Source organism: Podarcis filfolensis (genome assembly GCF_964270895.1).
Source record: "Podarcis filfolensis genome assembly, chromosome: 2".
Classification (NCBI taxonomy): Eukaryota; Metazoa; Chordata; class Lepidosauria; order Squamata; family Lacertidae; genus Podarcis; species Podarcis filfolensis.
In genome coordinates, this window is record NC_139605.1 from 45141858 (window position 1) to 45159244 (window position 17387).

A 17387-nucleotide genomic window follows, 5' to 3' on the forward strand; every position below is an offset into this window, starting at 1 on the left:
TTCAGTATGTAAATATAACACAACTGAACTGAACAAAATGCTTCAGCCTTACACTTTGAGGATTCTGTTGGTGCATATATGCTCCAAAGGATGTCCCAAATGCCAATTCTTTTCAAAGTCTGGACTTGATGTTCTGAGTTCGAGGCTCTGATGTTCCAAAGTCCAGTGCTTTGAGGAACTGATACGGTGGTACCTCAGGTTACATACGCTTCAGGTTACATATGCTTCAGGTTACACACACTGCTAACCCAGAAATAGTGCTTCAGGATAAGAACAGGAATCGGGCTCTGGCGGTGCGGTGGCAGCAGGAGGCCCCATTAGCTAAAGTGGTGCTTCAGGTTAAGAACAGTTTCAGGTTAAGAACGGACCTCTGGAACGAATTAAGTACTTAACCTGAGGTACCACTGTACATTACATTTTCTGGAGTTATCCTTATGTTCACGATATTGCAGCTGTCAGTGTGAATGGCTCCAAGGAAAATGATATGATGCCATTTTTATTATTGTTTAGATTGTAATTTCCTTCAACCAGGCAATTCCCTAGGATTTTTATTGGCCCAAACAGCTGATCCACAGTAATGCATAAGCTTGAAGTAGCTGATGATCAGGATTTGATCAAAAGAGGGATGCCAGCAATTGCGATGCCACACTTATATTGTTTCACACCATTCAATAATTGTGGTTAGCTTATCCGCTTATTATGTCAATCAACCTTTTGATGCTGAATCACATGAGTAGCTTATGTTCATAACTACCCACACAGCTCCTCATTTTCCTGGCTTTAAATATTTAACATATAAAGGTGTGAGTGGTTGGTGTAGTGGAAAATGAAGCTGCCGTTCTTGGTAGACTTTGACTTTAGTTGTCCTCACAGCAGCCCTGGAAAGTCCTTCACTGTAGCTCCTGATTTACTCCTTGTACATTGAAGCTGAAGGAGAGTTCCATGCCAAAAGCCATGCAAGTGATAATATGCTTCATGACTTTTCACCAAGTTTCCCAGCTCTGAGTTTGATACAATAACAACTGGACCACACTGGTTTTTCAAGAGAAATAAACAAGGTGATCTTTCTTAAGATGTAGTTTAATAAGCATTCCACCCTTGGTCTGAATTTCAGGTGTATTTTTGTTGCTGTTGTTGTTTAGTCGTTTAGTCGTGTCCGACTCTTTGTGACCCCATGGACCAGAGCATGCCAGGCACTCCTGTCTTCCACTGCCTCCCGCAGTTTGCTCAAACTCATGTTAGTAGTTCGAGAACAACCATCTCGTCCTCTGTCGTCCCCTTCTCCTTGTGCCCCCCATCTTTCCCAACATCAGGGTCTTTTCCAGGGAGTCCTCTCTTCTCATGAGGTAGCCAAAGTATCGGAGCCTCAGCTTCAGGATCTGTCCTTCCAGTGAGCACCCAGGGCTGTTTTCCTTCAGAATGGATAGGTTTGATCTTCTTGCCTTCCATGGGACTCTCAAGAGTCTCTTCCAGCACCCTAATTCAAAATATCAGCTAGGAATTCCATAATAGTGGAAAGCAGCTTTTAAGGCCTTTTCTGATCTCTGGATCAGAAAACTGTGTTCAGTCTATATCTGCTCCCCCTGTTATCAGACAAGTTGTCCTACATACAGATGAGATGTAGAAGAATGGGCAGATCAGGGGGTTATCTGTATATCACACAGATGCCCAAGGTACTAAGGAAAACAGATACTTTTTTAATTAGATAAAACACCCCCCTAAAAAAGTGTAGTGGCCAAGAACTGTACATGCATTTTTGCCGCCAGAGAATACTGGTAAGACAGAGCAGCAGCGGGAACAGCGGAAGAGAAAGTGTCTGTGATTTTAGTTGTGAGCAGTTGATCGTTCATGTTTGACCATAGTTTGGCTTAGCATGACGTACAAACCAGGGGTTGTATACAACAAAGTCGTCCTCTTCGCGGGAGGATTTCCACTTGTGCCAGGGGGCCTCTTTATCCTGCACACCCCACCCCACCCCAGGTCAGCTAGAAAGGATCTGGGGAAAACCCAGAATAGATTTCTTGGGCACATGGAGGGGGGCGGGGAGAAGAGAGAGGAGAATTTGTGTTGTGGGAGCAGAAGTCCTTGCACAGATCGGATGACTTTACTGGGTACAATTCCATGCCTCTATCTCTATCTATCTATCTATCTATCTATCTATCTATCTATCTATCATCTATCATCTGTCATCTATCTATCTATATTATTCACCTACAGATGTTCCTTCGAAACAGTAAAAGAAAAGCATGTCTTCACTCTGCCCTAAATGTGCAAAGTTTGACCCATGAGCAAATATTTGTCCCATCTTTGACTTTAAATGTGTAAAGCCTGACCCATGAGCCCTTCTGTCTTGGCAGGAGCAAATGTATTGCTTTTCTGGTTTGTAGGTTAAAGTAATCTCCATTTTGTTGTATTTCTTGTAATATGGAGATCAATGCTACTAGGTGAGATAAATATAGTTCCAAAAGACTGAATTTGTCTGCCACATGGTGATCTTGTCATCTGTTATTAGTTTCCTTATGATAGATTGCTGTGGATTCGTTAGGTTTCACATCCCTTTTTTGAGCCTCACCTGAGCTGGGTGTGATTCAGAAATGATTTAAAGCTGCAGTGCTTGGATTTTAGTCCTATTCATTGCACTAGGCATGTCAGATGACTGACAGAAATCAGAGGCTGAGGAGCTGGAGTTTGGTGTGAAGGTTTTCCTGCCCTGCCATCTCTCAGTTGCTTGTTGCAGCAAGAACTGGAAATGGATGCAAAAAGACTCTCATCAACTTTTGCTATGCTTTTGATCAGGATGCAGTGTATAAAGGGGAAGCAATTAAACAGGCCAGGGACATATTTTCATAATGACTCATCTGCTGAAATATGTAATTTATGAGAGAGGATTGTAGATAATATTGCTGTGTTTCGCATAATAGGGAGGATGTTTTCTTACAGTAGTTATCATTGTAGTCCTGAGGGGGAGAAAGAGCTGCAATGAGTTGACTTTCCCCTTGGAGGTAATTGTTGGGTTCTGCTGAGAGAAAGAAATCATAGAATCATAGAACTGCAGAGTTGGGAGCGATCCCGAGGATCATCTAGTCCAACCCCCAGCAAAGCAGAAATCTCAACTAAAGCATCCAGGACAGATGGCTGTCCAAATTCTGCTTAAAAACCTCCAGTGAATGACAGTCAACCATCAGGCTTCTGATGTTTTTACAGTTACAAAATAAAGAAATAAACAAGCATTTTAGCAGTCTGGGGGTTCTTTGTTGCAGAATGTTTGCACAGTGCAGTAAAAATTAAAAAATGTTCTAAATTTCCCATAGATTTTAGTGCCTCTTATCAAGCAGAGGTATCATCGGTGCACTGGGAGATGATATTTTATTTTATAAATTTATTAATAATCTTTCACATACATCTCAAGGCAGTTCATAACTCTATACTAGAAACAACTAAAAGAGGCTTTGAAACATTGTAAATAAACCCTTTAAAACCAATAAAAATCTATGGTGTTTAACAATACAAATAATACAATACAAATAAAACAATACAAATAAGCACCCAAGGTGCTTAAAAAAAATCACACAAAAATTCAACCAGATGAGAATCTTCATTATTCCATGCTTAATAGTTGCACATTGCAGATGTAGGATTTTGCCCACAAATCTTTCTCTTATCTAGCCTGGCCACTGTTTGGGCAGGATTTTGTGTTGGAAGACATGGTGATCTTTGTCTCTCTGACCCTTGCTCTCTTTTTCAGTTAGTCTCTAGATTACACACATGCTTAATGCCAAGCCTCCAAGTGCTCATATTGAACAGTGGGATATTCCATCTACCTAAAACTGTGATTTATGTAAGAGCCATTATTTCTCTCCCTTGTTTGGCTCCTCCCGACATGATTGTCACCATTATCTTCTCTGGCATATGGTTATTGTATTTCCAGATGTCATAATTTGATCATAGGAGGCACCAACTATCCTACATACGATTTGAGAAGCCCATCTGCCGTTACAGCTTAATATTGTCACAATATTTTCACTCTGCTTTACTTTCCAAATGGCAGAACCTTTGTAAAACGGTTCATTTGCCTCCTTTGTTTAGGCACGGTTAGTATTACTCTCTTTGTGGAAATGTAGCTTGAATCTCAGAACTGGGGCTCTCATTCCAGATCACGTCTAATACAAGGCACTCAGTTCCATGCGCAGATTTTTAAAAATGCTGCACTCTAGCAAAATTTCCTTTATGCCATTTCAAAGACTGAACTGCTAATCTCAATCGGTTCTTCTCTGATGCTGTTTGTATAAGAGACACTTCACATTTGGCACGGGAGTCATGTTTGCAGCAGCCACACCATTGTTATAGTGGTGCTCCCCACATCAAACACACCAACTACAAAAGGCAGTTGCATAATTCTAAGCATGCACTGGAGAGCCTTGGTTGGCTGCATGCGCTTGCTCCTTGCCCTTTATGTGCTTCCTATGGGTTGTAAAACCAGTTTAGCGATAGGGCAAACGTGACTGACATGTAAAGTGTGATGAACATCTATATCTTCCTTCAGTTACTGGAATCTGGTCTCTCTGTATTTATAGCCTTAGATGTCAATGCTGTAACTCCAATTATTATTATTATTATTATTATTATTATTATTATTATTATTATTATTTAGCATTTATAACCCACCTTCCCTCCAAGGTGACATGCATAGCTCTCCCTGTCCGCAATTTATTCTTAGAACAACCCTAGGCTGAGAGACAGTGACTTCCTTTTCCTCACAGTGCTCTCTTCTTGCCCATATTTCATTGCAGTTATTTCACTACCAATTCCTAGTCCAACACTCTAACCACTACACTACACTGGCCGTGTTTTAAACCTTTCTCCTTGTGTGCCACTTACCCAGTCAAGATCCCCATTTCAGCAGATCCTTGTTCCGCAATGGAAGAATGCACAGGCACCTGTGGTTTTTTCCTCCATGGGACAAATATGCTTCTGGAGTGGGATAAAGTGACTTTGATAGGGAAAATAGCATGGTAGAAATAGCTACCATCCAGCTACTGCTGTGAGCAGAGTCATAGCCCCTTGCACTGGAAAATACAGCCAAAGATCTCGTGTGTAATGTGCAGCTTGGCTCAGTGGAACTGAGGTAGACCATGGTCAGAAAACGGAAGCAATCCTACTAAGTCGGGATAAATTTCCAAATTAGTTTTAACGGGTGTTGACATTTTACTGTTAATTACTGTACGAAGGAGTGTGGCCCTGTTGCAAATAAGAGACGAGCCATTGGCCTTTTATGTTCAGGGTCAGTTTTCAGCTTTGTGTTTAAATCTGCTCACCTGGAAGATTGACTTTTTAAAGAAAGTTAGCTTGTTTGTGTGCATGTATATTCCCTTATGAAACTGACTATTTCTTTACCAAGGTGTAATGGGTATTGTTGAAGCAAGAGTTTCTGTTTTGCTGAAATTGCATTTAGTTTGTCAGACCTTCCTAAGAGAACACGAGAGAAATGTGATCAAATGAATTCTGAAGTGCTAGGCGGCTGTCGAAACACAGAAAGTAACTGATGATTCTTTCTACGCTCTATGCTAAAAAGTCCTGATTCCTGCCTACTATTTATAGCTTTAGCTGGTTGCTTCCAAAATTGGGTTAGGTGTGGTGTTTCCATCAAAGTACAAAGAGTTATGAGCTTCCCATCATTCACAAAAGTATCAAGTTGTTTTCTGCAGGAAGAAGACTGATGCACAATACAAAAAAAAATTATGCTGCAATCCTATCCCCACTCTCCCTGTTGAATTCAATGAGACTTACTTCTGAGTAGAGGACTGCCCTGTATTTGAAGGACTAGCGTTAAGTGTTTAATATTGTGATTAATGAATTGTGATTAATGAATAGCAGCCTTATACTTCAACTTTTTGCAATGAAACACGTAATAACTTAAATGACCTGTTGGATCAGATGACAAGGCCATGACTAGCTGACCCTACATGTGGAATGGAGCCTTGAAGGTCCTGGCTTTCAACCTGCTACCTAGTAAGCTAAATTTTGTATTTTTGTGCAAGTTTTACCTGAGCTCCACCTGATGGCTGGTTTGCCATTGGTGTTATAAGAGCTGAGGAAGGGAAGGTGGTGGTTGTTTTTGTTTTGTTGCTGTGCTCTGGACACTCTTCTCTCCAGCCCTTTGTGTGTCTCTGGCATTCCCATTTTGACATTGTTGAGACAGTCTCAACATTTAAAGCACAAGCATCCTGGGGACTTTGGTTTGTTGAGGGTGTTGGAAATTGTAGCTCTCTGTGAGAGGTAAGCTACAGTTCCCAGGATTTTGTGTGTTAATTTAATTATGCTGTAATTGTAGTTAACATGTGTATGCAGCCTGTGTCACATATTTGCAGGGTTCTGGAACCTATTGTGAGGGGGTTTCTACTCTTTGGGGGGGCCATAATTAATCCATACACCTTGAGGTGTTAATAAATAGGCAGAAAAAAACACTTTTGTCTGTGAGTGGACCCCTTTTCTTCTAAAGTGATTTGGCACACAGGGTCACCAAATTTCATTCTATCGGGGAATGTTGCTTGATGCACCCAGAGCCCACTGTGGCACACACGCAAAGCTGTCATAACCAGAAAGCTGAAGATTTCGTTTTCACATTCCAAACTTTTCACAAGCCAATGCCCATTGGTCAGCAGAGGCTGTGTGGTTGTAGGGAGAGGAACAGTCTTGAAATATATTGTGGTGGAGATAGGGGGGACGGACAGGGGACATAACCTCTATTTGGGGATTGAAAGCGGCATTCATTTCCTGACAGAACACAATTTCATGGTATATTTGGCATCAGAGCCAAACTATCCGTTGAGATAAAGGTTCAGTCCAATACCTTTAATGCTGTGAGATTTATATCTCACAGCATTGAAGGTACTGGACTCTACCTTGGGGGGCACTCCTTAATCTGTGCAGAGGCAGTAGCTGCTTCAGCTGTGCTGGTGTCTCATTGTGAGAGAGCGGAGAAATGCAAAATCCTACCCTATGTGCAGCACCTGGGTCAGTGCCAGCTGTTTCGCTCTCTGAGGCAGCAAGTCAAGGTGCACCGTACCCAGGGAGAACCTAGTTATTTTGGCCACCGGCTTACTTACAATAATAATGTAGCAGTTGCCTTTTCTTGAGGTGCTACAGCCTGATTATAGGTTAATAATAATAAAATTATTTATTTATTTATTTATACATACATACATACATACCCCACCCACCTGGCTGGGTTTTCCCAGCTACTCTGGACAGCTCCCAACAGAATATTAAAAACACAATAAAACACCAGACATTAAAAACTTCCCTAAACAGGGCTGCCTTCAGATGTCTTCTAAAAGTCAGATAGTTGTTTATTTCCTTGACATCTGATGGGAGGGTGTTCCACAGGCTGGGCGCCACTACCAAGAAGGCCCTCTGCCTGGTTCCCTGTAACCTCACTTCTCGCAATGAGGGAACTTCCAGAAGGCCCTTGGAGCTGGACCTCAGTATTCGGGCTGAATGATGGGGGTGGAGACGCTCCTTCAGGTATACTGGGCAGAGGCCGTTTAGGGCTGCGGTTTGTTGCCATCTGTCCTCTCCTACAGAGCAGCCACATGATCTATTGCATCAACAGATAGAGTCTGGGATAAGCATTCCTAAGTTCAGTAGGTCCGGAATGGAGTTGGGTTCTGGCTGCCACTGGAAAGCTATTGATTCTGACACCCGAACTGACAGTTTTACCAGTGCCACATAATAATCTTTCCACGCTTGCAAAGCATTGATCCTTTCGTGTGGCAGCAATGTCCTTCCTATCAATTCAGAATAGGCTAGGAACCTCCATTGCAATGTTTTTGGTGCTTGCTGAAAACATTTTTTGTTTAGGCTAGCTTGCCCAGACATGTGATTTTAATATATCTGTCTGTATAGAAGTCCATTTTACCTATCTTTTGATAAATGTTGTGTCTACTCGTTTTGCATGTTTGATTTCATTGGTATTCTTTTAAGGATATTTTATATTGTTTTATGCATGGCGTTTCCGTGCGCTGCTCTGGCTTCGCCAGAAGCGGCTTAGTCATGCTGGCCACATGACCCGGAAAAACTGTCTGCGGAAGCGGACAAATGTCAGCTCCCTTGGCCAGTAAAGCGAGATGAGCGCCGCAACCCCAGAGTCATTCACTACTGGACTTAACTGTCAGGGGTACCTTTACGTATGTAAGGTTTGTGCTTATTAGGCAGTACTGTACAGAAATCTTGTTAAATGAATACACACACACACTGCTTCTTGCTGCAGTCTGGATCAGTTCAGCTTAAATTGTGTCTATCCTATGCTGGCAAGGTTGTAGCCAAAGATGGTGTCTTCAAGCTGAGATGATTCAGGCAAAAGATAATTATGTTTGACTCAGTTGCTTATGAAAAAAAATTGCTCCTTTGCATGACAATTCCTTGCCGCGCTGTCTTGATTATGCTACAGGTTTTTTTAAGAAATAAAAAATATATCTTTTGGGCCCTTGACTCCTTTCCAATCTAGTTTCTATTCCCCTCTCATGGGTTGTTCTCTCCTTGGATTACATTCCCACAGCTTGACTGCAGCCTACACTGCATTGCCCCGTATTTTCTGTCAGCTACCTTAATGTGTGTCCTGAGCATCTGTCATGTGAGAAATCTTCTTGGCAACCAAGAAATGCTGTGAGCTACATGTCCTCCTTCTCTGTGTAGTGGAGCTGGATTATGGCAGCAAAATAACTTGTACAAAACCAAAATCCAAAATGGTTATCATCAGACAAAATCCATATTCTGCAGGCACATTGGTTAGTTCAGCACTGTTTTGGGCTGATTTCTAAGAGATACAGGTTGTAACTATATTACAATTATGTCCAATTTCTGCACCCAGAACCACCAGCATAGCTGCATGTATTTACATACTTTGTACTGGTTGAAAGCATATATATTCTTACTTTGCAGAGGGGCAGTTGGGAGTCATTGTGGTATGTGTGTACCAAGGAGGGCTGTTGGTTATTTATATTTACTTTGAATCATGACCACATACCCGATAGCAGGGGTTGGCAAACTAAGGTCCGTGGGCCGGATCAGGCCCAATTGCCTTCAGGATCCGGCCCATAGACTGTCTGTGGATCGGCGTGGGGTTCTGTTTGTTTGGGCTGTACCATTATTTTTTCCGCGCCATTCCATCCCCCCCCCCCCACAGCGGTGGCGCCTCCTGCCTCCCTCCCTCCCTCCTCCTGGCTTCTCCCTGCCCTACCTAGAGGAGGAAGGGGGCTGGGCTGAGCTGGCTGGCTGCCATTTTAAGCAGCCCCTCTCCTGAGCCAGCCCTTTTGCGTTGCTCATCTTCCTGCCGCCATTGCCGCCGCCACCCTGGTGCTCCTGTGGGCCAGAGAGCAGAGTGGACGAGCTTGCTCTGCCTACCCACGAGAAGCAGCAGCGGTGGTGGTGGTGGGGGTAGCAGCCCCTGGGAAGGTAAGCGCAGCAGCTGGGGCTAGGGGTGGGGAGGAGGACTACTTGCTCCCCTTGCCTTTTCTTCCAGCCCCCACCCCAGTGCTGCTTCTCTGGCCCACCACAAGGTCTGAGGGACAGTGGACTGGCCTGCGGGTAAAATATTTTGCCGGCTGACCCCTGCCTGATAGAGTAGCCTTCCCTGCCTGTAGTCCTCCAGATGTTATATAGACAACAACTGTCACCCTCCTCCAGCCAGTGTGTTATCTGAAGCTGATGGATGTTGCAATCCAAACAGTCTGGAGGGCACTGGGTCAAGCAGAAGACCGCTTTAGAGTTTTAAGCATGTAGCAGGCGGAAAAAATACACACCACCATATGTAAAATCAAGTTTTCCTTTGTCACCATACTTTCTACTTTAGAAAACCAAGATATATCATTAGAATTCTGTAGAAGCTTCCCGATTTTGCATTACTTACCACAGCCAGGCCATAGATCACAATCCCAGTTTATTCCACATTTCCTTCATCCTGTTTATAATTCCTGTGGAGCAGAAAACTGCCTGTTTGCTTCTGAGCCCAATTTAAGGTCCTGGTTTCAAGTTTCAACTTTTCAAGCCCAAAATGGGATATGACCCAATTAACCTCTCTCTGTACCAGCCTGTCCATGTCTTAAGATCTGCTGACGAGGCTCCTTTTACAGTGCTTGTCAGCGAGGGAGGAAGCCCTGCTCTGTCATGGTACCCTGGCTGTGGAACACCCTCTCTGCAGAAGTATGGCTGTCACCAACTTCATTAACTTTTCAATGCCAACTCAAAAAAAAATGTGTCAACTCTGGGCACTTTAGTTGCATAACATGGCTTACTGAATTAAAAGTTGTTTGGATTGCATTTAATAAATTTTATTTCATGGTTGTTTATTTTGGTCTTCTTTGATACACCACCCTGATATCTAACGGATGAACAGGCAGTCCTGTTTAGGAAACTTTAAATATTTGATGTTTTATTGTATTTTTAATATTTTGTTGGAAGCCGTCCAGAGTAGCTGGGGAAACCCAGCCAGATGGGCATACTAAATGATGATGATGATGATCTAAAAATCATTTAGCAAACCAAATTCCTATGATAAAATTGTATTTGTAATGGGAAAGCAAAAGGAGAGGCTACATTCATTCTTGTCCAGTGGCTTCCATTTTGATATTTCATTTAAGTCTACTGTGTGAATTGCAGGTCCTCCTTGTCTGGTTGCTCTCAAATGAAAAACGTGTGTGACCTTGGCATTACTTTTAATAATTAACACAGCTGCACCAAAGCAGCAGAGTGATGCTAAAGACAAAAAGAGTGTTGTCACATTGTGTTCTCCTGACCCAGGTCCAGATAAGCAGTTACATAATCAGAGGCAATTGCTTGGGGAAGAGATAGAAACACAATGCTGTCCTGGTATGTCAGACAATGAATGGAAATGGCTCCAACTAGCATAGACCATGTCATCACGTAATGGGTATTTCCAAGTCTTGATATATGGCCTAGGTAGGCTGAAACTTGGATATGAGGATTGATAAACCCTGAAATGTCTTATTGCTTTACCCATTTTTCACATTTGAGAAAAGACAGTACATAACTCTTTGTTCTTTTATGTCTTTTAGTTGTGTTGGTGTAGAAGAAGATGAGGCTCCAGATATTGATATCTACCACTGTCCAAATTGTGAGAAAACCCATGGAAAGTCTACTTGTAAGTATAGTCCCTTGACCAATAGAGTCCTTCTATTATATTATAAGTACTATTCTCTTACCCAAAATATTGTATGGCTTGTATCATTGTATATGCAGAACAATTTCTGTGAGCATAATGAAGCTTCCTCTCCCCCTCCTCACCCCTGAGCACCCCCATATTTGGCTGGAGGGCTGTGGGAACCCCCATAGCTGGTTCTGGCACATGGGTGAAGAAGAGGCAAGTGAAGCTCTGTGGTGCTTGCAAAAAATATTCTGCATGTGTGATAATTTAGTGGAATACAGTCTGATACAGAACTGGAATATACAGTCATACCTCAGGTTACAGATGCTTCAGGTTGCGTTTTTTTGGGTTACGGACCGCTGAAACCCGGAAGTACTGGAACGGGTTACTTCTGGATTTCGGCGCTTGCGCATGCGCAGAAGCACTAAATCATGCTTTGTGCATGTGCAGAAGCGTTGAATCGCAACCTGCGCGTGCACAGACACACAGACGCGGGTTGCGAATGTGCATCCCACACGAATCACGTCCGCAACCCGAGTGTCCACTGTATAGGACTCAGCCCATATTTTCTGTTTATGATAAATACCTTTAAAAAGCAAGGACAACAAACTGATGTTGTTATTAAATATTTTTGGTTAAAACTTGAAACTCAAGTAAGCACGGATTCAAACAAACATACAAATTCATTATCTGATGACTGAAATACCAAGTGATAACTTATATGGGTAAATGGACCCTCACAGACAGATCTTTCATAGTTCCTCATATTGCTTTAAAATAATTGATTTTCACCCATCCACCTCCCAGCCATCAAGAAAAATCTAGAAAAATCACAGGGAAAAAAATTGAAATTCTTTAGCTCTTGGGAGTAAGCACTATTCAACTAAACAGGACTTAACTTCTAGGTAAATATGCATGGACTTACTTCTGAGTAAGGATAAGATTAGAAATATGACATTTTTTTGCTATGATACAGCAAGTTATGTTAAGGCAAACAGTCAAAAACATTTTAAGAAAGGGTTCAGCATATTTGCCTTTTTTGAGGTAGGTTTAAAAGGCTTGGCTCTTAGAGAAAAACACACACATCAGAAAAGGGTTGCATAAGTCAATTGTAAAGGGAATAATTTTCCAATTGAATAACTTATCGGGAAGAGAAGCAATGTGGCAGAAAATTCTCCTTGTCAGTAATGACCTCCTTTGTAAGAGATAAAATGTTAATTTTCCTTTTGGCGTCTTGGATGAAATTCTTCAATAACAACACATCAATGTATATGATATTTAATTCCTCATAATTTAGGAGTGAAAGATAAAATGAATAAATGACTAAAATGAATGGATAGATAAGACAGAAGTATATCAGCTGGAAGCGGGGAATTGAGATGCGAACATATATCAGAGTACTGTATTTCAAGTTTTATTGGATGATTTTAACGTAGGGCTTATGATTTTGCCTAACAAGAGAACCTCAATAAAGCACTGAGTGAGGGGCAGGGGAAGGAATTTGCTACCTCAGGTTGTCTAATATTAATATAGGTTGATGGTGCAGTTCCATTCTTTGCCACTCAAATATACGATTTATCTTCTACTGTCCTCGACTTATTTTGGGATCTGTAGAACACACCCCTTTACCTTGTCAGTTTTTATAGGCCTCCTGTGTAAAGGGAATGAGGAACCACTAGTGCTCAGGATCAAAATTAAACAACTTTTCACAGAAGGCAGCAAGTGTAATATTCCAGTTATTATGACAAGTGTGTTTTGGGGAGAAATCTAGTATTGGATGCTTTAAGCACATTTTGGCTTCTTAAAACTCAAGAGAATCTGGCCGTGACAATTTGCTGCACACAGTTGAATATCTGCTGGGACCGTAGACAAAGCAGGGCATTTTTTATTAGGTATTTTGTGGTTTTATATCTTGGTTTTATTCTGTGAACTGCCCTGAGACCTCCGGGTATAGGGCGGTATATAAATTCAACAAATAATAATAATTATTATATAATAATTATACTGTAAAATCCGCACATGATTTTCATGTTAAAGTAGGCTCTTAAAGGCTTTTAACAAAAGCTAACATTCCATGGTGTGACACAGCTGGATTTGGATGATTTCTTGATGTCAAAATAATAATTCTCAGAATAAGATTTGTGAAAATGACAAATGCTGAGGAGCAGTTAAAGCAAATGGAGGCAGTTCCCCACCCACCTGTCTGCCCTCAGCCAACCCACACCCCTCTTTCTTTCTTTCTTTCTTTCTTTCTTTCTTTCTTTCTTTCTTTCTTTTCATTTATAAACTGCCCTTCATCATAAGATCTCAGGGTGGTTCACAGAGTAAAATACAGGATAAAAACATGAAAATAAGGAAAACAAACCAGAGGGTAGCGCTGAATATTAGCTCCCTCCTCCTTAGTCTAAGTCAGTGTTTCTCAAACTTGGGTCCATAGCTGTAGGACTACAATTCCCATCATTGCTAGCTAGCTGTGAGCCCCAAGTTTGAGAAACACAGGTCTAAGTGCTGATTTTGTAGAAATAATCAGAGAAGAGGATGGGGGCAAAACTAGAATTCATTGGATCTGCCTGTTAAATTGACTTTGACTCTACATACTGTTGACCTCCCTGCCCTCTGCCCTACCAATCCCAAAGGGCACAAACCAACACTGGAGAGATTCAAATAATGCTGGTACTAGTTGTATCTCTTGTTGGCATCCACCTGTCTCGGGAAACAATGGAATACTGGACCCTTGTGGGTGAAGTCAAATGGTTGGAAGGTTATAGTGCCTGCTGTGGCTGTAGAGACTGATGTGTGAGAGACATGTTTTGTTGCAGCTGGGGCAGATGAAGGCGGCCGGTTGTGCTGATGCAGATGTACCATGATTTTTCTTCTCTCTACCCTTCTCCCAGTGGTCATTCATTCTCTGGTCCCTCCTATGGGTGCACGACCTGACTGACTGAAACCCAAACCATGCCTTAAATGTCAATATGCACAACAGGCAAACCATAATTTAGGGCGACTGATAGGATGATGTGGTGGGGTGGTGGCGGCACACACCTGACCTCTGGTTGTTCGCATCACTACTGCTTATGGGGAAGTAGGGGAGGCGGCAGCAGAGAGGTTGGTGCAGTGTAAAAGAATCAGCAGGAACACCAGATTTGATTTGCATTTGCATCATGTTGACCTCAGCACTGCCTCACCTGTCCTCCTCTTTCTCCATCATTGACTGGAGTTTAGGTGAGCATTGCTGTTCACCACACTGTCTGCTGCTTCTCTGCTTGTATTTTCTGTCTGCTCTGAACTGCAGCTGAAACTGTGTGTATGATTTCAGTTCAAAGTTAGTGAGATTATTACGAGGTGTACATCAGCCTGCATACCTGCCCACCACGTGCATAGATAGACCCAGCGTATCCTATGGAGAGCAATGGAGTCAGGGCATGCGTTTGTTTAAAATGTGTGTATACCCGGTATAGAATTTGTCACACCAGGAAGTAGAAAATAATTGGTTTATTCCATGGAAATGAAAGACGCGAGTGCTACTTTAGACAGCAAGTTGTGAATATGTGGGCAGTGACTATGATTCACACAATATAATTAATGTTCCCTAACTGCCCCAAACCTAGAGAGTTGAGTGCAGCAGTTTGCCACCGACTCACACTAAAGAGAAAAAGAAAGTAAATTGGGGGCGGTTGGAATACCTGATCTTGGAGCAAATGAGGCACAAAGTCAGGGATTTGAGCTCTGTGCCTTCTGTGAGAGCAAAGTTTGTTTGTTTGTTTTACTGCTCTTTAGCCGAGGATTGCAGGACAGTTTACATTATAAAAACACCAAAATGCACAAAATAATAATGAATGAAACAATAACGCCTGCCGGCCCCCTCAGCTCTCCCTGAGAATCCTGTGTCGGCAAGGCAACAGAATTCCCTCACCCACTCCTTTGGTTCATGGTCCAATGAAGTCTAGGGATGGCCCTTGAGATTGTTGAGGAGCAAAGAGGGGGAGCTGTGAGCTGACTGTTGAAAAACTTGGGGTTTATAAGTATACTTTGGATACAACTAACTTGGAGAAGGGAAGAGGCTTGCTTAGTGTGTGAAGACCAAGACACCAAATCCTTCAAACTGTGTCTGTTCCTTCTGGTTTGCTGTAGTGTTTCATAGCAGACAGATTTGAAGGGAAGAGAACACGACCTTATATTTTGGAAGACCACGTCTTTATCGCTGCAGTTCCTGGATCATAAATCTACTCTTAAGAGAGACCTTCATTGTCTGTGTGAAGTCTGGTTCTTGCTGACAGGAGGCTGATAACTAGATCTTTTTGGCAAATGCAAGGATTAGTGCTTTGATTTTTTCTGCAGCTCACAGGGTCAGGATGTTAGCTGTTCTTTCCAGGTCATGTGTGAGAGATAGGAACTGTACTAGGGTCACAGATAGTTTACAAGGGGATGCCTTTTATATCAAACTTAACGCCAGCTGCACTAATGCCATGATCCATAGAAATAAACTATATCCACCCACTTCAGGCTATGGTTTCAGATGTCATACCATAGTTAAGCTTCCTTAATCGTGCTTTGACATTGTGTCTAAACTGACCCATGTAGACAAAAGTCTATATATACTCACTAGGCACTAAGCCCCATTGAACACAGTGGGACCGCCTCAAAGTAAGCATTTACAGAAGTACACTGTTAGTTATTTTCAGTGTGATCGCTCAGAAGTAAGTCTCCTTCTTTCAGTGGTGTTCTCCTTCATCTGATTTATTACCGCAAGACTTGCAAAGATAAGCACTCATTGTTATTATGAAAGTTGTAGGATATTTTTTTTTTAAGAAAGGATGCCTGGTGCACACATTCCACGACAGATGCCTTCCAGATGTCAAACATAAAAATAACTTTCTCCTTGTACTTTCTACTTTACTATTGTAGCCTGCTGACTAGATTTTAGGAAATTGCTTCCTCTTGGACAATATTTACAGTAATTTTGATTTAATTGCATTTGTGCAGGCAATGCTGAAGAAATGGACATTTGTTAAAAACGTGTTTCTTGGGATAATTCAGTGGAAGACAAAAAGTTTCAGTAGAGTCAGACCAGGGCCTGAGCTTTGCTGCAGTTGCGGGGGGGGGGGGGGGGACAACAACTGCCTTTTTATTATTATTAGGAGCAAGTTTGTGAGGCCTTTGCTGGCAAAAGTTTTTCGAGGACTGGAATGCTTGTTAGAATTGGGGGCCAAATCAGGGATGGATCCATTTCAATAGGACTTTACATTAATCAGAGTGATATGTATCATGGTAACTAGCAAGTGTGTAAGTGTAGGACATATGCATTGAGATAATGCTATGCATGTCAGCATCTTGGAGTAGGCATTCACTACTTTAGACTTCTCATTTGCAGATGGTGACCACCTATTCTCATGTTCTGTAAATTGGGAAGCTTTCATAACCTCACCCCATCCCACCCTATTCCTGCCATGGTGAATACAGTGCCACTGTTTCCAGGAAGACACTTCTGCTGATCTGTGACACCCGCCTCCATGTGCCAGTTTCCAAAATCTTTGTTTCTGCATCCCACTCATGCTAGAACTCATCTTTTCATACAAGTAACTGTGTTTTCCGCAGTGGAACAAAATAGCTTGTGGGATCCAGCAGCATAGCTGGCATGGGAGTGAGCAATCACTCCCCACTGCAGCTCTCTGAAATTTGCCCTGTAGGTAGGAGCAGAACAACCAAAGCAACACTGTGCTTTCAACTCCCAACCTACAGGACTGGTGCAAGAGAGGATACCATAGTCCGTTGTATTAAAAGGCACTAAGGCATCAGGAAAAATCAACAGGGTTACGCTTCCCCTGTCTTTCTTCTGATACAGGTCGTTGATCAGCGTGACTAATGCTCTTTTTTAGTGCTAAAACCAGCTCTGAAACCAGACTTACATGGAACAAGATAATCAGCTTCCTCCAGGCATCCGTAAAGTACCATATAGCTGCCACTGTTTATGTACTGAGAATACCTGCAAAATACACTATTTCCATCAGTAGTTCCACAAGATGGTAATGCTATGATTACCACCTTCTTTAATGAAAGTGTGAACATTTTTAAAGCGTTCCAATCCATAAATAAAGGAGTAGGAGGTTTTCGATGAATCTGCCAGGGGAAGCCGGATTTTGGAGCCTAGATCAGCCCTCCTGACAGAACATAGAACTGCCACAAGGGAGAACACTGCATTTGATGAACGTCATAATCACAGGTTATA

At 42.2% G+C, this 17387-nt stretch overlaps 1 protein-coding gene across 1 annotated transcript in view; it reads left to right on the top strand.

Moving 5' to 3' along the window:
* The window catches only part of PHF2 (PHD finger protein 2), a 128784-nt gene that overhangs the window by 52312 nt on the left and 59085 nt on the right, over nt 1-17387 (top strand). Inside the window, exon 2 of the mRNA XM_083602946.1 lies at nt 11073-11158. Coding sequence (XP_083459072.1) covers nt 11073-11158 — 86 coding nt within the window. The remainder of the gene's footprint in view (nt 1-11072; nt 11159-17387) is intronic.